This window comes from Cygnus atratus, chromosome Z, assembly GCF_013377495.2.
Source record: "Cygnus atratus isolate AKBS03 ecotype Queensland, Australia chromosome Z, CAtr_DNAZoo_HiC_assembly, whole genome shotgun sequence".
Taxonomy (NCBI): domain Eukaryota; kingdom Metazoa; phylum Chordata; class Aves; order Anseriformes; family Anatidae; genus Cygnus; species Cygnus atratus.
The window spans coordinates 2,403,743-2,430,615 of NC_066396.1; the positions used below are offsets into that span (position 1 = coordinate 2,403,743).

The window sequence follows — 26,873 nt, forward strand, 5'->3', positions numbered from 1 at the left end:
CGGCGCCTCCTATTGGGCGGGGCGCGGCCGCCGGAAGCGCGGGGGCCGCTTCCGGTGCGGCGGCAGTAGGGAGGGCGGCGCGGCGCGGTGAGGACGGGGGGGGGAGCTGCGGTCTCAGGTGAGGGGGGCGGGGGCGGTTTGTCGGGGGAGCCTCCGCGCCGCCGTTCGTCTGCAGGGCTTGGGGAGAGGGGAGGGAGGTTAAAGGCAGCGGGAGCCGGGGCTCGGCCGTGTAACGGCGGCCGGGGGCTGGCCTAGCGCCGGGAAACACCGCGGGGATGGATGGGCGGCGTCAGGTAACCGGGCTAGGCCGGCTCGGCCTCAAGGGGGTCAGTGAAGCCCTTCGTGTGCCCGGCCTTTTTTGTGTTTACGTAAAAATGGGTGACTACCGCCCAGATTAAACAGGGGGAACAAAAAGAGCGAACGTGCTTGTAGTTGCAGTGTCACGCTTGTTCTCTGCGCTGACTCGAATGCGGGGTGGTTTAGGGAGAAACAAAAGCCTGTATCACAAAGGAGCAAAGCCTGCTATTGACATCTCACCGTTTGCCCTTGTGGTATTTTATTTTCCTAAAAATTAACCACGCAACGGCATCACGGAGAAGGTTGGGGGGGAAAAAATGTTTCAATACGTTAGCCGCTGGAACTAAAACACCGGAACTTTCTTCTGTATCTGGCAGAGGTGGGACTTATTTTTTAGCTTGGACTCGTGGTACCCAGTGACTGCACAGACTCTCAGTCCTGGAGAGGCAGCCTCTGTTGATTTTCCCCCCGCCGCCCATTCTTCAGCTAGTGGCTGAATCCTCAGCATCACACAGAAGATTTAATATCTAGGAAGCTCTAGAAGAGAGAGTGCATAAATCTTTTCAAAGGGCTTTAATGGATTCCCTCGTTCCTATTTTCTCAAGATTGCGTTCTGCCTTTGGAGGCTCGGCTCCCGTAAAACTACATTTGAAGAGGCAAAAACTCCACTTGGAAGCAGTCAACTGGAGCTGATGTTCCCAGGGCGTGGGGCTACGCTTGGCTAGGGCAGTTTGGGAAGAGCAAAGCAAGGATCCCAAACGAGGATCTGCCCTTTCCCTCTCCACAGATTTTTCCCTTTTATTTTGTGCCTTAATGTAAGGATTCAGATGTGGGTGGCCTAGAAAGGGAGAACGTGAAGGGCGAACTTGCAGCGTGCGGCGGGGCTTAGCACATCTCATGGGTCATCACCACTGAAAGGGACAGTTCTGGTCCTATTTAAGTGCTCCGTCTCCCCGGTGCACCTTTCCCTGCCTGCGCTTTGGTTTTCTGCCTTTTTCGTCGCAGACCTCAAGGCGCTGTTTTCGAAACCCACTTCCAGGGTTTGAGAGAAAGGGAAGGATTAATTTTCTGAGAGTTTGGCTGGTTATTACGGGATTGGTGGGAGGTCTGGGAGGATCCGGGTGGGAGAACTGGGCTAGTATCTTCAGATCACTGCCTACGTTTTTTTTTTAGTTTGGTTTAAGCAAAAACTTTCTGGATATGTCTTTCAAACTTCCAGCTGTAGGGGTGCTGAGTTAATAGCAAACCTTATTCTTTTCTGTTAAGATGCCAGGAATCTTGGCTTTATCGATCCCGAGGACTTTATAACATTGGAATGTGCAGCTGTTCTCAAGGAATAATGGCAGCATTTTTGAAACCTTAAAGATCTATTGTTAAAGAATCTTTTCTGCGTAAACATTAACTAAAATCCTTTCGTGAGACTTTGTTTTCTTAGCTCGTTGCATACAGAGACTGTAATCTGAAGTTGTTTTTCCTGGCAGCTTTGTCCCAGAACAAGAGGAAGCCATGGTGTGCATTCCCTGTATCGTCATTCCGGTTCTTCTCTGGGTCTACAAGAAATTCCTGGAGCCCTACATCTATCCCGTCATCGCACCTTTCATTAAGCGCGTGTGGCCCAAGAAAGCCGTGCGGGAAACGACGGCCACAAAACAAGGGCAAGGAGGCAGCGCTGGAAATCCACGGGCACCTTCAGCCAGCGAAAGAGATGAGGAGGATGAGCCTGGAATATACAAAGTAAGATTAATGCCTTTGAGCTAAGGAGGGAAACTCCAGGTAGAGCACCTGATAATAGTGCGGGGCGCTACAAAAGAGCGGGTAGTTGGGTGTTTTTAGAGAAGTTTTTGTGGCAGTAGTCATACAAAAGGGAGCTATCAGTACTGAGCTAGCCAGAAATAGCAGTTGCTCCAGGGCTGCTGCTGGGAAGTCTTGGAAGGACAGGAATCGCGCCTGTTTTCTGAAGAAGCTTACAGATACACGTATGTATTGAACAACTGGCTGTTCCTTCCGAGAAGTAAGAATTTGAGTAGTAAGAGTAACTGTTCTGCTAGCTCCGCCACTCATGACGGGAGAAAATGTTCAGTGTGTTGAAGTTGCGCGTTTACACATCTCTTCTAACAAAATGCAGAGATATATACGGGTTGTGTCAGCCCTCAGCCCCGAATAATCACAGGTAGATATAAAGAAACGCAATCACTCTGGTTTTTGGGGCAGATTTCTTCATGGGGTTTCACTGGCCTTGCTTCTGAAAGTCATTTTCCTCCCCAAATGTCACTGTTCTGGTCTTTTTTTTGACGTCTCGTTTGAATGGTGCTCTCTTTTATTTGCAGTTTGAAAGCAACGGGGTTGCAAATGGAATTGCTGCAAAGAGATCCACAGGAAATTCTGACAAGAAAACAGATTAAAGGAATTCATTCGTAAGGATTTCATTCCCTGGTGTCCAATATGAACTGGCGATTGATATTTCTCTCACTTTGAGACGCTTCCTTGCACATTTCAGCTGAATAAAACCCTTTATCACGTACAGGAGAAGGTCTCTTTTGCCACTAAAATGGCAGCTAGCGGATTTCTTATTTAAAATGTTTGAAAACTGTGTTAAATTATTCTTTATTTCCCTCCCTCGGAACCACTTTGCATCTATAACCTATCGGGCATGAATAGGTTAAATAGTTTACGGATTAAGCTAGCTTTGGAAGATAAACGTGTCGCTTCTTAGTTTCACGGACTGCGAGTGCAATAATTCATTCTTCCACTTCAAAACTAAGCTATTCTTGACCTTGCTAGAGAACGATTAATTGCATCGTGGCAGCATAAACGTTACGGTCAAGTTATGAGGAGTAGAGACTGCTGTGTGAAATTTGTTGATGAGCTAAAGGAGTTGCGCTATCTGCAAAATTTACTTAGCCAAAAGTCTTGGTTTGATACTTTAAGGCTTTTTTTTTTTTTTTTTTTCCTTTAAACGTTGTGCCTTTCTTTCCTGAAAAGGATCAGCAGGTGCGTGGTGCAAGGGAATTGTTGCATTATATTCTGTTGCAGTGCTTTCAAACGATGCAGGTCTGTGTTTTTAAAAAAAAAAAGAAAAAAAAGGGACTAAAATCTCTTTTAACATGCTCGTGTAATTTGAATTATAATAAAGCAGGATTTTATTTAAAAATTAGTTGCTTCGTACACTTGTTCCTAGGAAAACCTGTAGACAGTCCCCAGCCTGAAGGGGTTCATAAAACTACTCACTTCACGATAACCAAAGCGAACTGAGCAAGTCCACCTATGCCTCCTCCTGGGAAGATGTGTTCTGGTGCTGAATGGCATCCCAAAAATGATGCCTCTGGGCTTTGTAGGAGTACAGCTAACAATTCCTGCGTTGTCCTCTCTGCCAGACCAGAGGACTCTCTAAATGATTGCAAGCTAATAATTAAACCAACAACAAAACAAAACAAAAAAACAAAAAACAAATTCCAGCAATTTGGGGTTGCTGTTTAGGATTTATCACTTTCCCAGAAGTAGTCCTATGGGCATACCTTTTTTTTTTTTTTTTTTTATAGAAATGTTTCATGGATAGTACGTCGAGGATAGTATCTAGAGGGTATTATGATGGCAAAAAGAGCTGGTAAATGTTTAGGGGCTGTTTCAGTCTTGTTACACGTTAAAGGGCCCTGCACCAAAGTGGCAAGACGCAACTTGCTGTCCTTGAACTGACACTGGGGTCCGGGTTCGTTCTTGAACCGCGTTTTCTTCTACCGAAGAATTGCTCACAGTATTTGCCTGGTAGGCCCGTCAGACGCCTCTGGTGAGGAATATTGCTTCCTACCGCCGCCCGGTTTTTGTGAAACCGTGTGGATCAGTCTGCAATGTTCACGGCTGGGTATCGGACCATCGTCGCTCTATTACCATTGTAATGAGTTGATTCAGAGAATATTCCTCGTCAGATGTCACCTAATGCTGCTTTCTCTCCCTGAATAAACCACCCTATAAGGAAGCGAATTTTGTATTACCGCGAAATCAGCTTTTGCAACGCCCTTGGAACATAAGCCCCCATCTGATCAGCGTTTCACAGGTAGAGCTTTCTCCTAGACCGGTATCCCTTGGTGATATTAAAACCTGGTTTTGTTACTCTGAGCGTGCACACGTGGTATAATTCATGCAATGAAAGGTAATACTAACTGCATTTCTGTAACTTCTCGCAGATACACTGTGTAACATACTCACCTCTAGCAGCTGTGAACATGACAAAAAAAAAAGCAAGAGCTGTCCTTGGGCTCCTTTTAACATTTTGCACTAAGGAGCTCCATCTTGTTCCCTTATGCTGCTGTCTTGTTTTTTCCCTAGTGAAATGATATTTTGAGGTGAAACATCGCATTTGGAAACCCAAGAAGCTTACTCCGTGCTTGTGGCAAAAAAAAAAGAAAGCAAGCGTTAGTGCTGGTTTCTTTATGTCGTGGCCTTGCTGGGTGGTGGCAGCTTGCTGGGAAAGGAAGGGTGTGTGAACCACCAACCACAGGCTCATCTCGGGTGGGACTCGAAGTGGCACCAGCAAATTGCTGCTACCTCAGCTCTCCAGAGCAGCCTTTGCGGGCCTCCCTGCTACAGTTTGCTTTCGTCCATAAATGTAAGTGGATGCAAACAGCTTATAAAGCGTACATAATTACTTTGAGTTATTTATTAGAGAGAGTACGCAAGCAAATGCATCACTGATACAGGAAATAAACTGTATAATAAATCAGACCGCAGTGGAAACTAGGCTTTTAGTTCTATGCTTAGCACTGTATTTAAACACGTACAAAAAGGCCTGTCAAAAAGCAAAGTAGGCAGATAACGCAAATACATCTTGTTTGTTGGAATCACACTGCTTGTGCTTTCCGGCATGTTGTTTCTGTACTTCCAGTAACTGCAGTTAAACACAGGTGAGCAATCTACAGCGTAAAATTTGCCTGAATGAGGCATTCACTAGAAGTCTTGACAGGAAATCTGTGTTGCAAATCTGTTCCTATTCTTTTCCAGGAATAGGTCAACAATCCTATTGCACTGTTAATAGTTTAGCAAAAAAAAAATAACGTGAAAAACAGGTGAAAGAAACAAGCTGCCTGCTTTTACTTCCTGAAGCTGGGCAAGGGTGCAGGAGGTCATCTGCTGTGATGCAAAGTACTGCACAAAGTTATATTTAAGAAAAGCAGAGAAAAAAGGAGGTTCTGAAATGAGAGTACAAATATCAAGAAAATTTAACTGAGAAAAGTTCTGCGTCTTATTCAGTAGAAGCAAGATCTACGAATGGATTTAGGCACGTTGTGGTAGCAGGTGGATGTCTACCAGAATTTAGTAAAGCAAGGTATCAGCTTCATTTCCACTGAAGACTTTTAGAAAATAGCAAATTAGGCAACTTCAGGCACCAAACCACTTGTGCAAATCTAGCTCCAAGATCTCCAGTGCTAAGGCTGTCTGGGCTGATTCAGATACTGTTGGGGATGGATCAGGAAATCCACTTGCAAACCACTTGCTTGAAAATACCTGAAAAAAATCATAAATTCAAACCAGCCATTAATTTATTTTCCGCTATGGGGAGGTCTAGGTGTGACGTGGTGCCTTCTGTGTGGTTCATGGAGGTACTTGGATGCTGAGGACTTAAAATTAATTTTGGGGCTGGACTGGATGAAGTCAGAGCTCCCTCCCGACCTCCGCCATCCGGTGAAGCGCACCTCCACGATATTCCAAATATGTTCAAAAAGCGTAAATTAAAGTTCGAAAAGCTTTATCTTGCTAATTTTTCAGCATCTTAAGGGCCTGACTGTGCAACCGTAGGAGGTTTTGTGAGGTGAAGCGGGCCGCGAGCGGCCTCCAAAGGCTGCCATGGATGTGGTGCAAAGTGAGCTTTATTCGGACGTGTTTATAGGCCGGGTGAACTCCGTCCAAGGAGCAGCAGAAATTATTGGGGGCAGCAGAAATTACTGGTGGGGAGCGGTTCCGTACCGCTTTTGATTTTATTGGGTCTACAGCCCTCCAGGCCTTGCCACCGCAGCTCCCTGCCGAAAACTACATTTCCCGGCGTGCCCCGCGCCGCGCCCGTCTCCCCCTCCCCCTCGGCGGCCCGCGCGCATGCGCGGAGGGGAGGCGGTGGCGACGTGGAAGGCCGAGAGCGGCGGCGGTGGGTGCGCGCGTGCGCCGGGGGGGGGGGCGCGACCGTTAGGGGCCGTGAGGGGACCCTGACGGGACCGTGAGGGGCCGGCCGGGGGCCGCGTTCGTTCCCTTCGTGTTTTCGGCTTTGCGCCCCAGCGCCGCTGCATTCTGTATCCGGGTGTGTTTTGTGCTGGGTTCCTGATAACCAGAATCTCCACAGGTATATTTAGTGCGGGGCGTAGCGGGGCTCCCGGCGCCCAAATCTGCCTCCTTCCATCGCCGGCGCTGAGGGTAAGGTGCTGGGCTGCACTTGTGGCGGTCTGAGCTGTCTGTAGTGGTACAGCGCTGTTATTTCCTACAGTGAACGCTCCTTGAAGGCACGGGAGCAGAGAGAAGCCCCTGCTTTGCCGGGTCTTGTTTCCTAATTGTAGGGCACTGTGTTATGTAATCCCTAATTTTACCCATTTCCGAGCAAAAAGCGGCAAAGTTAATCTAGCTGGGGTGAGTTAAAAACTGCTGTCGCTGCTTGGATCGCAGAGCGCTGAGGAAGGCCCCGCTGCGTGCTCTCCCCGGGCTGTTCCCTTTTACACCCCTGCTGCTGTGTCGGGAAGCCCCTGGCCAGATCCTGCTCTGGTGCTTTAGCGGCACAGCACCTCGTGCGAGCAGTTCAGGAGGAAAAAAATACATATGTAACAAGTGAATGCTAAGCTTAGATGGCTTTGTGATTTTATCGGATGGCCAGGAAGATCCCAGGATGGTTTGAAAGTGCTGATGACTGACAGCGGGGCTTGCGGGTTTGTTAAGCCTCGTGAATATAAGAATCCTCCTCCTTTTGTGTGAGGAAGATGTTAAGAGGCAGAGATCCTGCTTGCTGGCTGATGAACTGCTGTCAAAGGGGATGGATAAAGGTGGTAATGGTATTTCCTCAACGTGTATTCTCCAGCGTGGAAAGCCTATTGTACCTGCTAGTAATTACACAGCTTGGCGGTATAGTTTCATTCGCAGTAGACCCTGGAGAGGGGATATAAATCGTGATGCGTAGGGTAGTATAAAATTACGTATACATGCAAAACACATTTGGCTTTCTGCACTACGTGCGTCTTTTGTGCTGGAGGTAGGTTTCTAGTTGTGGGAAACGTTTAAAGCAGATAGCTGTTGTAAAAATGTGCGTAATGCCCAATTACGGGAGAGCACAGATGCCAAAATAATTGTGGAGCCTCTGAGATACATAAGTATTAAAAAAAATTGCAGTCCTTTTTAATGATGTCTAAGCATCTTTCTGAAGCTTAAAAGGTAGCCGAATTTTTCTTTCTGAAACACCGCTGTGGTCGATAGACAAGTTTTAGTTGTGTCCGTGTGAAATACGGAGAATGTGTTAAAAGTGTGCAATTGTAATCTTCGTGTCCTTTTCATAAAGAAATAATAGATCATCTTGATTGATTAAAGCACTGGGCAGTTGTAAGAAACTGGAGAGCAACTCCTGGGTTCTGCAGCTGGGCCAGTGCATGCAGACTGGGGCACAAGGGGCTGGAGAGCAGCCCCGCAGGATCTGGGGTTTTGGTTGATGGCAAGCTTCGGGACAAGTGAACAACGTGCCCTGGTGGCCAAAAGGGCAGTGGGCACCGCACCGAGCTGCTGGAGTTCAAGAAGCATTTGGACACCGCTTTCAGCCACAGGGTTTGGTTTCTGGGGGTCCTGCGTGGAGCCTGGAGTGCACTTGATGTTCCTTCCAGCTCGGGATCTTCAGTGATTCTGAAATGACTCTGAAATAGGCTATGTGTTATCTCCACCCAGTAGTTGACATGAAACTGTGAAGCTTTTGAATGCCACAGAATCCAGGAAAAACTGTTTTATAGCTATGCCAAGCAAGTGGCTATTTGGATGACTGAGACGTGTAGGTTTAGCATGGCTTTTGTGATATTGAGCCCCCTTGCCCATTTTAATTAGGAATTCAGTCAGTTATTACCATATAAATCGATTTTTTAGGTAGGTTCGCTGAGTAGGAAAAAGGGGGGAAGTAATCATCAGTAATAATCAAACTTTCTTTTGTATGGAACAAAATTTCCAACGCTACGATCTGTTATAGATTATCAGGTAGTTAGTGTAAAATTGTGCTTTTGAAAGCTGTTGTTCTCTTTGCGGTAATAAAACTCTTTCCAGCCACTGGAAGAACAGTAACATTGGTACTGATGCAGATAAGCAGTATATTCTAAGCCAGAATGTGATAGGATGTGCTTGTTCTTTATATTTTTTATATTATTTATATTTTTTGTTTTTTAAGCTCCGTCTTCCGCAATAGTCTTGCTGAAAGTTACGTTTGTTCTCCTAATTTTATAGTTCCAGGACCCCTCTAGGGCAAGCAGCAGGAGTCTCACCGGTGAGGGCAAACAAAAAGAAGTACCCGTCCAAGGCGAAGAGCAGAATTAGTGTTTGAATTGTTGCTTCTTGAAAGCTTTCCCACAGAGGTAGCGTTTCTTATTGCCCCCGCGCCTTCCCGCTGTGGAAGGATGTGCTTCGAAACCTGACGCTGTCATTCTACCCTCAGATTCGTAGGCGTGATGAAGTAATTATTTAATAAAAAGTTACAGCGGGAATTATGTAGGAGTTGAGAAGTGAGCTTGATAGTCAGAATTTTCTCAATATTTTATTAAAAATCAGCAAACTCCGGTATCAGGATGAAAGGGCAAGGGTGAGGGTGATTTCTAGCATCTCTCATTAAGCAGTTCGATCGCTTGTCCCGGTGTCTTGACTCCCCTGCATTCAGATGCCTCTGCTTGAAATATTCCTCCTAACCAAGAAGGTCTTGAGCGATCCCTCCTTTAGCACTGAGCAGAACGACTGTCCCGCAGGTGAGATGCGAAGCAAGCGGCGTGTGCTCTTCGGGATTAGGCTTTTATCGAAGATTGACTCCCCCAGAAAACACACGTGGGAGAGGAACTGGAGCAGAGAGCACAGCGTGGGGACAAGTTTTCAGCTGCTGTTGCCTTTCCTACGAGGGCCTCCTTTACCTGCAGCGAATCTCTCAAGATGCATCACTTCTGCTACTGCTGTTCCAGGCTTTTCAACCCTCAGTAAGACGGGAAGGATCACAGAAATGTCACATCAGTGCTGCTTAGTTCGGGTTCGTGCTCCAGAAGAGGAAGGCGCTAGAACAAGTTACTGAACAGGAGGAACAGAGAAGTTGCTGTTTGTTTATCCGGCAAAGCAAGCGGTGGACAACTCGGATAAATTGCTCGTAAAGGATTTAAGATGTGGTTTTCTTTTCTTGCAGCTGAGCATTCCGCTTCGTAACGGTGTTGTTTCTTCTCGCTGTCCAAAAGTATGCCTGTCCCGAGGTGCTGGGACAGGTATAGATCCTAAAATCCAGTTTAGATCCTACAATCTCCCTGCCGTCGGTTGTAAGTGCCTGGTAGATGAGGGAAGGTGAAATCACAGTAATGGGTTGATTGCAATCTGGGAACGATCTTTTGGTATTAGTGAAATATTTGTGGAATTGCTTTTTGGCTTTGAAGAGCAAATCTTGCTTCTCGCTTTTTTTTTTTCAGCCCCGCTGGCACCAAAACTTCCCCCCAAACTATTCTCTGAGCAGCGCGGGAGTGTTGACGCTGAATGTGCCAGGCAAGCTGCAAAACCGTCCGTAGTAAGGGAGCTCTTGTCGCGTTTCTGCCACTTGCTTTCAGACATATAAACGCTTTGGAGAGCTGACTTAACTGTGATTTGGGTTATGAGGTCTCCTGCCTTGTCGGTGAGCTTGTTTTCTGGATGTGGGCAGAAAAAGACTGTGTAGTTGAGAGAAACCAGTTTGGCTGCTGAAATTCCAGTTCTCTGGTTCAACAGAATCAACGTGAATTTCTGCGGTTAAGATCTGTCAGTCCTTCTTCAGCGCCTCCGAAGCTTTGGGTGGGTTCCCGATTGACTTTCCTCTTGAAATGCCTGCCTGGAGAATTGATAGACGCTGCTGGTAGTTCTGGCAGCAGATTGAAGGCAATTAACAGGAGCATTTTGATTATTAGGTATACTTGGAGAAACGGGTGACGTTGTTTCTGAAGCCACGTGTTTTTATTTGGAACGTTTCTTTCACGTCCCAGAGCGCTGCGTGAAAAAACCAAGTGGTTTGCTGAGAGCAGAAGGTTGAGGTTCTTAATAAAGACAACAACAACAAAAAAAAAAACAGGGCTTGTGGTTGACTTGAACTTTCACGTCCTGGTAGACCAGGATGAAACACGTTCAGCGGACGCTTCCCGGGAGCAACCTTCAGGGCTGTGCAGCTGCTTCAGGCCGCTGACTTCGGCGTCCGCTCTGACCGACTTCCAGGCTGCTCACTGAGAAACTAGATCGTCCGGAGGATGGAAGAAAATAGCCACTAAGGGTGAACTTGCAGATTTTGGAGGTGAGAATCAATGTGTTCAGAGGACATCTAGAAGCGTTAGGCTCCGGTCCTGCACGTGAATATTCATCTCTGAGGAATAAATGAGGCTTTAGAGCTCCGATCCTGCACGTGAATATTCATCTCTGAGGAATAAATGAGGCTTTAGAGCGTTTGTTCGTTATCCATGGGTGCAATCTCCGCTCGTAAGTTTTGTAGATGAACATTGCGTGTGATGTTTAGTCCACGGAGATTTGACTGTAGGTATAAATCGTACTGTAACGTGAAGGAGTAGAGAGAATGCAAAGGCGTTGCGTGCGGAGTGGAATTCAAATGTTGGAGCTAAGTAATACCTCCTGTTCCTAAGTCTTCTGTGATGCTCTCTGTTAGGATTTTGTGGGACGTTTTAACGTCTCACAGGTGAAGTGGGGTCTGAAATGCTGGGTTCTTGGATGCAAACACGAATTGGACGGTGTGTCAGCTTCCTTGGTACTCGGATATGCAGCGTGACATCTCGTGTTCTTGCCTTTACAGTGATTCTGGCTACTTTGGCTGAAAGGAAAACGATGTCCGTTTGTATTAGTCGAGAAAGCAGCAAATTGTAAAGGTAAGCCAAGTATTTATTGTCTGGAATTGGATTTCTTTTTAGGTTTTTCAATGTGTGATAGCGTCAGTTCTTAATTTATTTTCCTGAGGTTGTATTCAAGACCCAGCCAAGAGGCTAGATTGCCCCACAGTTGTCTGTATGACCATTTCTTATTCTTATATTTTAAAACAAGCCCTTTATAATGTATATATATTTGTTTATTTTTTGCTATATATAGATACATTGATAGCTATATCTTTATCCATGTATGTAGAGTATTTTTCAGGCTTCCTGCAGATTCAGTCAGACAGCCATGGCGAGGGCAATGTGGGAAGGGGGAACTGCTTTGCTCCAAGCCAGCTTTACTGGCTGGATTAGTAAAACGTCCAAGTTGTGAGACCAGCTGGGACTTAACATTGCACCTATAATTACGGTACTAAAACTGTTCAAACAGAAGGTGTAGAGGGTGCGACGAGCTTTTCTCCAAGTTCAACAGTGCGCGTGCTGTACCTCCGTTTGCTCTTGGAAGCTGCCGCTGTGTCGGAGCGCAGATTTTTGTGCACCGCTGTTTTTGTGCATGCGAAAGGACAAAGGAAGATTTGGTGTGCACCAAGTTGTGAAGAGACATCCTGTGTGTTGCTGAACTGCTTTTAACTTGAAGAGGGAAAATGATACTCTTGTAACCACTGTTAATAATTAACATTCAAGTCCTTTATAAGGTCAGTGGACATAAGGTTTATGTGTACCCCTAGCTGTTTGGGATTGGGGTGGGTCCCGATGTGCAAAGCCACCTCTTGCGTTCGGTCTGAAGCGTCTGCTTCTCGTGGTGGAGCCAAGTTCAGGCACCGAACAGATGTTGGACGTACTACAGCGTGACGCAGACCAGGTTATGGTCCTTTGGGGGTGTTCCCAGCTTGTTTAGGAACAAGAGCTGTTACCGGTAGTGGTAATAATACCGTATTGAACTAAAGGACTTGCTAATAAATAGTTTCTATATTTTTTTGAGCAAACAGATGACTCGCTTTTCGAGCGAAGCGTGCCTTTTAATTCGAAGAACTGTGCGTTTATTTAGTGTGTTTGGGTTGGATCGAAGAGCCAGTGGGGGCTGTTACGCAAGTCAGGTGTGGGGAAAATCGCGGGTGAGTGAGGATTAGGTAAATTTTCAAACGACTGTGGTAATTTGTGCTCCAGTTACTGACCAACCGTCAGTCTGTTCGGAGAAGTCAGCCAGGCTGTAGGGCCCCAGGGGAGTCCCCAAGGCGCTCTGGCCAGCGACTTGCTGCGTTACTCGAAGAGCTATGGCTTCGGTCGCGGTAGCTGGGAAATAGGAATTTGAATCTGAAAATGGACAATAAATATTTTGTTAAAGCTTGCTTTATAAGGACTGTTTGTTTGGGGGGATTTATGTCAACAGAATTGAATCTCCTGGGACTCTGCAGGAAATCTGGAAAGTATGCCAACATTTTTTTATTTTTTTTTTGCAAGAACTGGCTTGGAACTTGTTGCCTGCGCTCTTAGTCCTCTGGAAGAGAGTTAAATGGGGGGACTTTGGGAGCTGCCCCCGAGCGTAAGAACAAGGGTGGAGTGGCTCACCTTAGGAGAAAGGGCAAGGATCGAGGGCATGCTACACTCTGTCTGAACTCCAAGAAATAAGAGCTGAAATGTTAAGCCATGTAAAGGTGCGGGGAAGGGACCCAAGCCAAAATAGGTAGTTGTTGCCGCAGTAGCTGGGAGCTGGGCACGTGTAAAATAGATGGTGGGGCTGGGACGTCTATGTACAACCTGAACCTCAGTTCTTCTACTTTCAGATGATGGGCCAGTATCCTCGTATTACGCAATTCTGTCTCTGCTTTGTTCTCTAGCTTTTTATTGGCTTTATTTCAAAGGTGGTACACGCTGAGCCTTGTGCTCTTCCTTTGAAGTGGCAAAATTTGTATTCAGGTAAGATGCATTCGTTCTGTTCTAGGAGTAAACGTTCAGCCAGAGTTCCGGAAATCTTTTTAAGCTCATGACATCTTAGAATCCTTCAGTGCTTCTCTGCAGAATTCCCCGGCAGGAGCTTACACTTGCGCTCCTAGACCGCTTAAATTTCTCTTCCTGCAGGTGGTCCCCATGACAAAATGGCTTCTGCAGCTGTTACAGGCAGTGTCTCCAGAGCTTTTTTGCAAAATGAGACCTCTGTCAGGTTATCAGGTTATTGTACCTCTCTCCCCTTTGGTCAGACCTAACGGGAGGCAGTAGGACCCAAGCAGCTTCACAAGAAGAGGGCTCCCTGGGTGCACGATGGCAGAGCTACGGCGGTGCCTTTTAAAGGAGACCTCTTTATTTCTTAACAGTCTCCCTTATTCAGTCCTGACTATGCTGGCATCCTGTTTCTGAAATACTTGGGTACCGTGCGTTCACGCTACATCCCTCGTACAAGTTCTTCAGACAGCCTCCGTGATGGCTGCAAACATTGCAGATTTTGGCTGCATCTATTCCTTTCTTTTCAGTTTTCCTCAGTTTTCTACTGTTCTTTATTAAAGTAACTGCTACAAGAGTTGTCTTTTCTGGAATGAGCTGCTCCTGCGCAGATGGTGAGTCTCAGCCGATTACTGCTAGAGTGGTACTTGCTCCTGCATCTTCGCTGAGACCAAGAGTTGCTTCTGGGAAGCACCTTGCGTCTTCTACTTTACCCGTTCCTTTTCTTACTCCTTGAAGTAGTTGACTGCAACCAACCACGTTGTTTCACAAAGCTCAGGAGGTTCCCGTATGGTTGGTAGCACCTTTCCTCAGTCAGTTCGGGATATCTGTGCAGTGGCGGTAACAGTTGGGCTTAGTGTGGAGGAGGTGGGGGTCCTTAAGGTGTAGATCCCTGATGGTATGCAGGAATCTGCTGCGTGACCGGCTCCCTTTCTTGACAGCAGTAGGCATTTGCCTCTACCTATCTCTGCATATTCAGCTGGAGAACACATTTTTTGAAGAGCTTGTCACCTTATGTCCTGGTTTCAGCTAGGGTAGAGTTAATTTGCCTCCTAGTAGCTGGTAGGGTGCTGTGTTTCGGGTTTAGGATGAGAATAATGTTGATAACACACTGATGTTTTAGCTGTGGCAGAGCAGGAGTTTCTCTACGATTTAAATTGTGGATTTCTTGCCGTTTTCCCCCCTTTAATATTGATACAACTGTGACACTGTCACTTGGGTTTTCCTACATTACACGCATTATGAAGTGTACAGCATGGTAACTTTTTAGATGGTGATGATGTAGACCTAAGTTTGTTGGAAGAAAATATTTTGAACGCCTTCCTATGCGCCTCTGTTTTCTACTTTTCAGTAACTCTTTAAGGTAGTGAACCAAAGCCTTATGGATCCCTGGTTTAAGATCTGCATATTCCTTATTTGTACCAAAGGTTGTAAATTTTTTTTTTTTAAGAAATGAAGATTTAGAAGGTGATTTGCCAAGCGAAGAAGATGGGGGCAAATAGCAGCAGCATCAGCGAGCTTCCGGAAAACGAATACCTGAAAAAGTTGTCAGGAGCAGAGCCTATCTCCGAGAATGACCCCTTCTGGAATCAGCTGCTGTCGTTTAGCTTTACTACTCCAACAAACAGGTAGGATGGTGCTTGCGAAAGAACTAAACCTTGTAATATGTTTATAAAAGTGGCAAGTCTGAAAACAAATGGGTATTTTTTTTAATTCCTGTTTTAGGTAGCGAGGGAATAAATGTCCGTATAAAATACTGGTTTTCTGATTTTGGGGATCCCTTTACAGCGTGTTTTTTGTTCTTGTGAGTTCCTTTTGTCCTCATAGCTGTACTTGCGATGCATTCCCCCTGCTGGCCAGAAAAAAATCAAAAGTTAGGTCTGTAGTGTCGGGGAGGATTTTTTGTTTGTTTTGGGGTGGTTCTTTCTGGGTAAGCCTCCGGTGTTTCTGCAGCTCCTGCAGAATCCAGCGCATGATGTTCCTCTGAACTGACAGCGAATTGTACATCTCCCGTGGCTTAATTGTAGGTTAGCTGTTGAGTTCCTTAGTCTCTGTCTTTTTTTCCCTCCTCTTTTACAATTTAAAGGAAGTTTGGCAGTTTTGCACATCTTGCCACTCGAGCGAATGATGTGGCAATAAACGGAACGTGCTCTCCGTAGCACGTGTCCGGAAATACAAAACATGTGTGTTCAGACTCATTTTAACCCATGTCCATTGTCCTGCTTATGAATTATCAGTCTTAAAAGAACTATCTGGAATGCTTCATCTATTTTTACAATTTACGGTGTGACCCGATACTTCTCTGTCAGGTAAATGTCTTATTTAAACCCTTTATTATTAGCAGTACTTCCTTGTGAAGTGCTTAGCTTTTCAGCAAAGGTTCTGAACTGTCTAAACACACTTATAACAGGTGCAATTAGGCCGGTATGTGTTACTGCTAAAATATGGACCAGTTATAATCTTTAATCAATTGAAAATATATTTGAGAACTGTTCTGGTTGGTGTTATTGGTCATCTTTCGGTTGTTTCTTAAAGCAGAGCTCCTGTCAAAGTGAACGAAAATCAAAGATTTTTTAAAGAAGGGGTAAAACTGGTGCAGACTTCTGACTACCCTGAGCTCTTGAGTATTTCTTATAAATTAGCGATTGAAAAAAGGATGAGATAAAATTTCTAGTGGGGTAGTTTACATGTTATACGACTTACCTCTGTGCTGTGTCTTGGATGCTGAGCACGGTAGCTTCTGAAAGACAAAAAAGCACGGTTATTTTCCTAGCAATTGGCAAATCTGGCAGACAATCTATCCTGCTTGTATTAGTGTCCCTATAATTTAAGGTCGGACAACTGGGAGGGAAAATGGTCGAGGTAAACATCTGAGTGGCATTTACTACCCTCTATTTTTGTAATGATGGAGGAGAGGGAAGGATTTTGGCTTCTGTGTCATGAGAATAGCCAGAAGTTAGCAAGGAAACCTCCAAGTGTTGTAAAGCTTGTAAAGGGTGGTACATATTTGGCAGTGGATGGGGGACATCGCTTTCTTTAAGTTCTCTGAGGAAGCAAGAATTGTTTAAAGCCCACCTGTGACAAGATGGACAGTGCTCTAAGTAGTCATGTATTGCTGCACTGGGGCTTTTAGGGGGAAGTAAAGAAGTAAAGAACTTCCCACTGAGGTAAAGAAGTCTTCCGTAGCTTGATTTACAAATTTTTCGTGCCTATTTCATCGTGTCAGATCTGGTGCAAGATGAGTTTGTTTAAAAAGAAAAGAAAGAAAAAATGTTTAAAAAACGTAAAAACAACTTTATCCAAAAGCAGGTTGAAAGTTTAATTAGCTGAACACCAGATGGTGCTCTTGCCTGGCAGCTGGAAGAGGGGTATTTTTAGAGACATCTTTTGTCCGGCTTAATTGGAAGGAAGCTGAAATTTCCCGTGAAGTGGCGTCTACCTGAGAGAACCGTTTGACAAATGATGTCAGACGACGTTGGCTGCACAGCACCCTCAACCGTTGGCTAAATCAGATAACCTTGCCTGCAGGAGCAGAACAATAGAGGTCAGTGTTCATTTCAGAGATTGAAAGCTTGTGGAATATCAAGTGAACTCTGTCGTGTTTTAATGAGGGTTGAGTGTAGGTCATACTGTTGACAGGAGCAAGGTGCTTGTCTTTGACTGTTGTGGGAAGGAGCCAGTTTTCACCTGTCAAGACAGAATTTAAAGTTTTCTACTCTTTTTCGTTTTCTACTCTTTTCACATTCTAGTTTTCCCACTGGTCTGCAGCAAAATTAGTGTGTTTATAGTAGGTGATTGCTTGCAAATGCAATAGGGAGCCGTGTAAGTGCTGTGTTTTGTTTTCACGGAGGTCATTGGAGGTAACTCTAGAGTAAAACCTGTGTCTTACTTTCTCATCTTTTTTTGCAAAGATGAGACTGATACAATCCCCTACTTCTGCTGTTTGATATGGTGAGTATCTGCCGTAACACATTCGGTAATTATTTACTTGTGGGACCCAGGAAAGAAACACAATGCCTTAGCCACCAATCTACCAACGCTTCAAAGACAGTGTTTGGAATCTCTTAGGCAGTTTTCCTTCCTCTCTGTTCCAAATTAGTCCAAGTACCTGCTGAGTGCAGCCGCTAAAGGAAGATCTTCTGGCCTGCCGTACTGGATTGGATCTTCTTCGTTATTTGTTTAATCCCCAGACTCGGAAGCTCAAGACCTGGGCTTGAGAGTTGGTGATTTACAGGGGTTCTACTCTGAGAAAGATGAAGGCATGATATCCTGTCTGATCTTTTAAATGGCGCCGCTTCTGTGTCTTTTTTTTGTGCTTTGCTTGTTTCAGCACTCTGTGCTCTTTTCTTTCACTGTCATTTTACTCTCCTGCCTTTTTCCCCTTTCAGTTTAGTTGATTTCTTCCTCCATTCATCCATTTTTTTTTTCATTTTCCTGCTTTCTTTTGCTTTCTCTCCCCACCCCTACCTGATGGCTTAGTAAATGAGAGTGTTCAAGGACAACATACAAAGAAAGAGATTTGCGTACGCAGTGGCTTCACTGGGTTTATTTTTTTGGCTCAGTTAACTTCCTGATCTGCCTTTCTGATGAACACACAGTGGTTCGCAGGTGCGTAGTTTGCCAAATACCGGTGCTGGTGACTTCACAGTTGCTGTGTTGGCAATCCTGATGCAAGACAACTCTTGCCCGTGCAGTAGCCCTTCAGCATTTCTGTGGGTCTGCCCTTGCACTGCCCCTTCCAATGTTTAGAAGGATCTTCTGTGAGTTGAATCAGGAATTTGTCTGGAAAACGGCATAGTGTGAAAGCGTGCGGTCAAAGCAGAAGTGTCTGCTGCGAGCATCAAGTCCTGCTTTGCTGGGCCTTTTGTTCTTCCCAGCATAAAGCTGATTTTTCTTAATGTTTAAGCAAAGTATTAAGAGGGAGTCTTAAAGAGTTAGTGGCACTAATTCTGGTTTGCGTGTTCACAAACGCTCGTTGTGAATCAGCCTTTAGTAACCCAAAAAGACAAGCTGCAAGTGGATCCCTGCTCGCTGCCCGTAACACCCCCGCGTGAGTGATTGTGGCAGCCCGAGCAAATCTTGGGGGTTAGGTCCCAGTGGCTTTACCTGCCCAACACAATTTAGGAGTGGTAGGAGGTAAGTAATACATACCTAGGTGATAGTAGAAGTAGAAGCTACTAGTTTTGTTTAAGGTTGCTTTATGCTTTTCACTGTGCAAGGTGCACTGTAATCTCCTCTTTGGAAAAGCTCCAGCAGCCGTGTAGCAGCAGGTCACGATTACCGAGCAGGTAAAATACCTGCTGCAAAAAATCTCCTGAGAAATTCCTGTAATTCCGGTAAAACGCAACCTCCTCCTTAGCAGTGTTGTTCGTTACAACACTTTTATGGTGGGAGACTTCAAACGGAGTTAACTAACGCAGAGCTTGCTGAGAATCACGTGCTTAATATTTACTGTTCCGCTTTGTTCCTTCCCTGGAGTTTTTAATGAGTGGCTGGTTAAAGAATAGTGTGCACGATCCTTTAATGGGAAGGCATAAAAACGAGCAACTTTTTATGTTGCCTTAATATGGTGTGTTTTGAAATTGGTACAGTAAGTTACGTGCAGCTTTTTATTCTTTGACGTCTTTCCTCTGAATAGTCCATTAAAGCCAGCATTCCCACAGCATGAATTCACTGAGTGGGCTGATTCTGCTGGTTTTTTTTTTGTGTTCAACGGCGAGGAAAAAACTGTCAGGAAAGCTGCCCCCCCCCCCCCCCCTTTTGTCTTCCTCTTTCAGAGGGGGTGGCTGTCAGCTCCGGTTTGGGTCTGGTAGGTGTCACTGTCTGTCTACGGCTTGCTAAGCAGGGATGTTCTAAAGCAGTAGCCACTGCTGCTTTAAAGCCTCTTGCATCGTGATGCCTTTAAAATGAAAGCAGATAAAACCATATGCTTCAAAGATAACTGCCGGGAAGCTACTTTCTCTGTCTGTTATTAGCTGCAGTTTTTGCTGCAGTCTGTGGGGACTGAGTGTTGGTAAATTCCAAGTCAAGCAGCTGAAACAAATTCGGCCACTCTGAATTAACTCCACTGATTATTATTTTTTTTTCCTCCTTCTCTTTTGGAATTTTTCTTTTTTTACCCTATATGCCAGAACAGCTGTCACAGAATCTGGCTTTCTGGTGGGATGGAGCCAGAAATATAAATACGTTGTCAATGAAAACTGATTTTTCTTTTTTTTTTTTCTTTTGAGCAGTAGGCTGCCTAATTTACCATTCTTCCCCACCTTCACAAAAAAAATACCCTGCTGATGAACTTCTTGTATTCTAAGTAAATGTAAGTACCAGCAAAATAGAAAACTTGACATGAGATTGGTTATTAAACAAAAGAAAAGTGATTTTAGCAGGACAGAAGAGAATACATGCTGTTTAAGTAGCGTTTCAGTATTGTTTTACTTGGTCCATAATTGCTGCCTAGACATACGATAACTCCTAATTTTTGTTCCATATTTTCAATACACTCTTCTGAAATACAAAAGGGCAATCTTCGCGCTTGTTTCCATTCCTTTATGTCCAAGGGTAAGTGCATCAAATCCCCAAATGGCATTTATGTGAATCATTTAGGTTGGAGAAAACCTGCAAGATCTTCAAGTTCAACCATCAACCTGACCTGCTGGGTCCCGTCACTAAACCAGCGTCCCTTAGGGGCTGCAGCTGGGGTGCCTGGGTAGTAATGCTCAGAGGTACCATGAAGCAGAGCAAGAGTTCGCCTCGTTTGCTTGTTTATTGCTAGAAACTAATCTTCTTTCTTAAGAGAAGCTCGTTGGGCATGTGCTGATTGTTCTCATAGACCAGGTGATGTTTTACTCTTCCAGCCCAGATCAATCTCTTCTGTAATGGTGTCCTAGAGAACGCTGTGCTTCAGAAGCTTAATTTCAGTTTTGATAAAGTGTGATTTTATTTTCTCAGGATTTGGAAGATGAAGTTGCAGAGTAGAAAATGCGTGGCATAGCTTCCCTTTCTTTTCTAAGAAATCGTTCTCTCTGTACCGGATCCTCCCATAGTTACTTCGTGGCCATCAAGCGTAACGTATCGAAGATCAGTTTAATGCATTTTAGATGTTTTTGTCCCAAACAGTGACCTCCGTGTAAGCGCACGTTTATACGCGCGCATTTACACGTACGTTGCACGTCCACGAGGCAGTCCCGGTTCCTCGGGTGAGGCCTTTCAGAGAGAATTGCAATTTTTGTTTGGGATCGGCGCAGTGGAAGAGCTTCGCTCCCTCTCTCCGTTAGTGCTTGCTCTTGCTGTTATTGCTGAAAAGCAGTTTGAATGCTGCCAGCGCCTCTCTGTGGATTAATGAAAGGAGGGATGTTTCAGTGTTAGGTTTCCAGTTTTCTATTCGTTCATTAAGCAAATGTCATCTCCGCAGGGACTGTAGAGAAAAGTCAATGCCGTAGCTGGTTGCGGCGTTTCTTTTGTGCCACTTTATGAATCTTGGCTCTGGCATTTTCCACCTGAGTGTTAATACAATGTATCTCGTGTGTTCAGGGCACACAAAAACCGCGCAGGCAGCTTTTTCCAGGCCTCTCGCTTTTCTTTCCTGCCTGAGTTAATGAAAACCGCTCCTAAGCTAGCGCGAAGCTTTGCCCCAGGTACCTGGAAGTGGGCTGGTAATTTTGTGCCCTTCCCGCACCCACTATACTCTCTCCACGAATTTATCCTTGGAGGTCTAACAATTAGCAAGAGTATTAACTCTGTTGGGCGTTAAGGACGTTATTTGGTGCCCATACATGTGTTGGGGCGGTGTTCTGTAGTTCCCTCTCCCTAGGCGTTTCTAATACTCGAACTGAAACTGTGCAGATGTTGTTGCCCGCTATTCAGGGCGGCAAGGTTCAGGTCTGTACTCTTGCTACGTGAATGAGGGAGAGGGGGGTGGTTTATAAGCATTAAACTTCATTTTGGTTCTGTTAGGAAAAAAGAATCGCTCAGTTGTTTAACTTTGAAGTTCTGAATTTCTCGCTTGGTTCGCCACCGTTCTTGATCCTGGCAGCTGTGCGATTTGTTCGAGGGTTGTGTGTCTTTGAATAACTTGGAGGGGGAAAAAAGCAACGCTTGGAAGAATGCTTTATTTTAAAACCTAAATGCTTAGAAATTAGGGAAAAATGAAATGTAATTAAAAGATTAGGGCCTACATCTACAGTTTAAATCCCGAAGCAATTACAATAATCACTCAGGCTGTATTACAGAAGTCCCTAGCATCTTTGGATAATGGGAGTTGGATCGGTTTTTGTTGGATTAAGATTATTCAGGACCTAAGAACTCCGTAGCGGGTTGGTGTCCGGTATAACGTTCATCCGGCTTTTCAGCACTAGGGAAGGAAGACATCCTGACGACGAGTGGCCAGCTGGACAAAGTAGAAGTCAAAAAATAAAAATCCTTTTCATCCAGACCTAGCAAACGCCATTGTCAGAAGTTGTTGATGAGGTGTTCTGCTTTTATACCGTTTTCTTTTGATTGCTCCGCATGTTTTTAGCGCTGCAACGAGACCACCTTTGAGGCTAATTTTAATGTCGTTAAAAATACCGAAGCGTGTAACAGTTTGCTCTTTCTGAAACTTCTGTTTCGAAACAATTAGTGAAGGAGGAAAGAATGCTGGTATTTGATATTTAAAAAGCCTATCTGCATAATGCAAAATTGTCTTAAGGCCTTCAGCTGTAGGTGAAGAGCTGTCTTGTGCTTTCAGCTCCCTATGCAGTAAATTAGTCTGATATACAAGATAATTTGCAGGCATCTTAAAATTTTTAAAAAAATTATTTGTTTCTTTCTTGAAGTATTTCCTATTGAAAAGCTCAGAAATACTTCTTTCAGTTCCTGTTCCTACCCCTATCCTTACCTCTTCTAGTCCTCGAATCTGGGCACAGGTTACTCATCAGAAATCAAACTAATGCTTAGGAAGCAACAGCAATTTTGGCAATCTGATTATGGCAGTATTAAGTTCTTGCAACATTTTTATGAGAAGGATGCTTGTGTGGAGGCCACGACACTGAGTTGACTGAAACCTCCTAAATCTTATCATGGCCTCTTCGAATTGAGGGTGAGCGGGAGAGGAGAGTCAGCCCAAGAGCTGGAGAACACGTGTCTACCCCCGACTAATTTTTTTTAGGGTTTTATTCTTTTTAACACCTTCTTTTACTGAAATAAGTGAAATGTTCTGTCGGAGGCCTGAAAGTAGCGTACAGAATGAAGAGGAGCAGTTTGTAACTGGTGTAGGTAAGAAATTGAAACGGTAGGTGTTTGCTTAGGCCAGAGTCATTTTGACCTTGGAGAGGATAAGATATACTTAGAAGTATATCTTTTTTTTCCAATTTTTTCCCCACTGAAAGACGATTTCATTCTGACATTTCACTGTTTACCTACCAGATTCAGTTTTACCTCTCTGGTAGCTGCTTTTATTGAGGCATTGGCTGAACATTCGAAGTTCGTTCATCTACTGGGCCTCGTGTAATAATTTTCTGATGAAATCCATCATTGCACGCGTGTTTTATTGTTTTAGAAAAGCGTGTTTGTTTTTTTTTTTTAGCTGTTTTGAAATGTGAGTTGGGAAACTTAACTGTATTTGAGTTAATTTCTTGACAAGCAAAGTGGCATAGGAGATCTGGAGAAGTGCAGAATCAGTCAGCTTTATATTGTATCACATATCAGTAAATTTCAGTGCTGCTTGTCATATTGAAAGCACCAAACTCGCGGAGAAGAAACCTGGCTTCTAGCTTTTAATATGTGCTGTTAAGGAAAAACATACTTTTATTCCCATTTATTCTTTTGTTTCCTCATTGAGGAGCAGTTACGTTGTACTGGTAGGTTTGTAGAGATAGAAGTATACAAATATTTCTACGTGTTTGACACAGCTGGTGTTAACTTTCGGTGGTTGTTGGCACGTTCTGGGTTAGGCTTTTATTGCTCTTTTAAGCTGATGGTTTTCATTGAGGCATACCAACAGGCAATTCAGTGAAGTTAGGAAAAATTTGGTACATCCGACGTGATTCTTGCAGTAATATAATAACATCGGCTGACAGAAAGTGGTCCTCGGCGTGAGGTTGGATGTCAGGGAGAGGATTCTGAATTTATGCTTTTTGAAAAGATGTTACTTCACAAGACAGTTGTTGTGTTAAAAACAAAGCAATTTCTTCTGCGGGCTGCAGTTCTATGCCCATTTTCAGTAGCATCAAACCAACCATGGCAACATCGAAGCCAGAAAGGCAGAAGAGTAGAAACAAGCGATGGAGTGACATCATCGCACTGGTGGACAATTCACTTGGGAATATTCATTTCCTCTTTTAATAGCTGCTGTGCTTCTGCAGCTGCAAGACATGCTTCATATTTTACTGCTTGATACCTGTGTAATCAGCTTAAATGGCTAAAACAAAGTGCTCCATAGCAATGCTTGCTACTATTTTGTAAAGAATTTTCAGTTGAAGTGCGGGAACTCTAATTGTTAATGTAACCCTTTTTTTTTTCCCTTCCCCTTAGTGCGGACTTAAAGCTCTTGGAAGAAGCCACCATCTCAGTCTGCAAGTCTTTAGGTGAGAAATTGTGACATCGGTTGGTCAGTAAAATCAAGAAACGTGATGCGTACATCCATGTCTTTTGTATAATTAACTCTATCTCTATGCACTAGTAAGATTAAAATAGTGTAAAGAGTGTGTTGTATATATCCCGAACTTTCAGAAACTTAGTCTGTTGTTAACTGTTTTTTTTGTAGAACTGAAAATGACTGAAATAATTAAATAACTCCATCGCTACTCTCTCTCTCTTTCCCTCTGCCCCCCAAGCTAATCAGGGGCTGAAAGGAAGGGATAATACAAATAACATCAGTGATGTTACAAGAAGGTAAAAGCTAGTTGTGAAAACCTGCACGGTTTCCCCGATAGGAAACTGCTGTGCTGTATGCAAGTCTTGGTAAGGAAGTGCTATGGGGCTTCGCATTTGGAATATTTTAAATTTAGGCTGAGAAGTGCAGTTAGAGAATGATCTTGGAGTAGTAAGGCATGTACTGGGGAATCTTAAAAGTAAAATAACAGCTGTGTGGGAAAACATGCTGCATTTGATGTGCAAATATTTAAGGCATTAAAATTTGTTTTCACTCTGTCTGAACTCAAATGTCTCAACTTACTAATGCTCCATAATTATCATACCTTTGCAATTCCTTATCTAGTTGAGAAGAATCCTCGAACGGGAAACCTTGGGTCATTGATTAAAGTCTTTCTTTCTAGAACCAAAGAATTAAAAATATCAGCAGAATGCCAGAAGTAAGTACCCAGAAAAAAGCTGTGTGCCATTTCACCTTTTATACCTTCCTTTTTTTGCTAGCTACTTTACTAGTTAACATATTTACAGACTAAAACTTCTCATAAGTCATTGTTTGAAATAAACAAAAGCGTCTAGTACTTTATCAAGCATAGATCATGAAGTATAATAGATAGATAGATTGGGGGAAACAAAGATGTTTGTGTTCTGTGTGTTACATAGGCATGATTATGTACAGAAGTGATGTGACTTTGGGCTAACGTCTGCCTTCCGTATTATGCAGTCCTGAGGGGTTTTTGTCTTAATTTTCTTTGGGTGGACCCCACATTCTCTGTTACCAGGTTGATAGTTCAGAACTCCAACCCCTTGGAACACAGTAAAATTTAAGAGGAGGACTGTGATGCATGAAATTTCCTTCCTAAATGATAGGTGTAATGGTTCCGATAAGAGCACATATTCTTCAAGTGATTTAATCTTAAGTGCTTGATTTTGAGATATTTAAAAACCACCTGTCTACCTAAATCTTAATTTAAAAAGTTTCTCGGGAATATTTTCCAATTGGATTGGGTTTGAGCATTAAAAAAAAAACAAAAAAAAACCTTCTATATAAAGACACTGCTTTCAAGTCGTATCATGCATCATAGCTTCAAGCAAAAGCTTTACCATGTGTTATTGTGTGGGCTTTCCAGCAGTTACTTTTTGAGACTCAAGGAAATGCAACGAAGCTATAGTCCCTTTGCATTCGAAAATGGGAAGAAAATCTGTGTGTGGCATGGAAAAATCTTGCTATGCTCTGCTCCTGAAGTCTGAAGACATTTGGTTGGGAAAGGTGCTGAGATTCAGAGAGCCAGAGTAGCTTTAATGTTGAAGCTGTAGGATGCTTTCAAATGTCTGGGTGGATTTTTGTTCACAGTATCTAGAAACCTTTAGAAATACGCTAATTTTTCTGGTAAACTCCTCAAAGGGTGGTATTTCTGGCAACTGTGATGTTATTAACAGTGCAGATTTAGGAATGAAACTGTTATCTTGAGGATTGGGGGAGAATACTGCTACTAAATACACTTCCAATATATTTGCTGTAGCAGGGGATCTCAGTTAATGCTTTTGAGCACTCTGTCTTTTCCTTGCTTCTGCTATAGGAACCCCCTTTGTTAATCTGTCATGTCTCCTGTGATTTTTTGATGCACGTTCGCAAGTTACGTGTTACTGATCCCCGTTTGTTTCTGCTTCCTTTCTAGTCACCTCTTTATTTGGCAGGCTCACAATGCGTTATTTATTATCTGCTGTTTGCTGAAAGTGTTCATCAGTACAATGTCAGAAGAGGAACTGCAACTTCATTTTACTTACGAGGAGAAAACGCCGGGCTCGTATGGTATGTGTATGCTATTGCTAATAAATATTCCACAAGAAAGTCATGAGCTCTGATGTCTGGTTAGTGTAAGAATCCAAAACTTTGTTTGAAAACCAGAAATGAAGTAATAATATTGCTACGTACGCTATTTTTTGCTATTCAGGACAACCTGTGAGGTTGAAAGTATAAAGGCAATATTAAAACTGGCTTCTTTTTTTTGGAGTTTGAAGTAATTAGGCGTTTAACAGAAATATTCCCAGACTTCATTTGGCATTTTATAAAAATAGTTATTCAAAAAGGCATTGTAGACCTACCTTAGTTACAGCAATTTTGATCCAATTAAAAATGTGGTAATGGTCCTCTTCAGAACGTCCTCTGGCTTTTGCCTGTTTATTTTGCGAGGCGTGCTATCACGTGGGAGCAGGGGAGTCTGCAGAGCACTGCAGTTCTGTTAGTGACAGTGACAGAGCTCGAGTGGAGGAAAGGGGAAGCGGTTTTTGGCCTCTGAACAGGCTGGGGAGAACAAATGAGAATTGTAATAACTTCCCTACCGCTACTGTAAGATTGGTTAAGGGCCATGTAAGAAAGATTATCCATGATTCGATGACAAACTATTGGTCATACTATTTATAAGCAATAATCATTGGGGTTATAACAGCTCTTTGATTGGAAGCGATCCTTTGCGAAGGCAAAACCTAAAATTTAGCTGATGGACAATAGTTATTACAAAAATACGGAAGTGAATTTAAGTAGAATGTCTGAAAAGAAAAAGTGCTTCTCTAGGAAGAAATGTTTTGCATAAAACAAGAAGGTGGATGGGGGGAATGGCTGTATTACTTAAACAATTTCCCTGCTACCATCTGATTAAACAAACAAAAGAAAAATGAAAAAAATAAAGAAAAAGCTTCCCTCTGAATGTGAAT

General features: G+C 43.7%; 2 protein-coding genes across 15 annotated transcripts in view; both read left to right on the top strand.

Moving 5' to 3' along the window:
• Nucleotides 1-17: 17 nt before the first annotated feature.
• On the top strand, nt 18-2,818 carry CZH18orf32 (chromosome Z C18orf32 homolog). 3 transcript variants are annotated; one of them, XM_035559889.2, is made up of 3 exons: nt 18-87; nt 1,779-2,031; nt 2,625-2,818. In XM_035559889.2, the coding sequence occupies exons 2-3, from the start codon at nt 1,804-1,806 to the stop codon at nt 2,697-2,699; spliced, it is 303 nt and encodes a 100-aa protein (XP_035415782.1). In that variant the 5' UTR covers nt 18-87; nt 1,779-1,803; the 3' UTR covers nt 2,700-2,818. The 3 variants fall into 3 exon arrangements, with proteins under 3 accessions (XP_035415782.1, XP_035415781.1, XP_035415783.1); XM_035559888.2 differs by having other exon boundaries at nt 21-118; XM_035559890.2 differs by lacking the exon at nt 18-87 and adding an exon at nt 605-676.
• A 3,544-nt stretch (nt 2,819-6,362) lies between these two features.
• Nucleotides 6,363-26,873, top strand: part of DYM (dymeclin) — a 207,801-nt gene continuing 187,290 nt past the window's right edge. For 2 of the 12 annotated variants that reach the window (XM_035559898.2, XM_050716168.1), the window contains exons 1-6: nt 6,363-6,430; nt 11,303-11,375; nt 14,767-14,944; nt 23,823-23,875; nt 24,508-24,601; nt 25,838-25,971. In XM_035559898.2, coding sequence (XP_035415791.1) covers nt 14,805-14,944; nt 23,823-23,875; nt 24,508-24,601; nt 25,838-25,971 — 421 coding nt within the window. In that variant the 5' untranslated portion in view covers nt 6,363-6,430; nt 11,303-11,375; nt 14,767-14,804. The other 10 variants (XM_035559895.2, XM_035559896.2, XM_035559897.2 and 7 more) reach the window with 10 other exon arrangements.

What these genes read in the sequence shown, in the direction of transcription:
- CZH18orf32 (XM_035559889.2), top strand. Translation starts at nt 1,804, where the DNA reads ATGGTGTGCATTCCCTGTATCGTCATTCCGGTTCTTCTCTGGGTCTAC. An exon ending in ATGAGCCTGGAATATACAAA is followed by an intron (nt 2,032 to 2,624) that starts GTAAGATTAATG and finishes TTTTATTTGCAG; the next exon opens with TTTGAAAGCAACGGGGTTGC.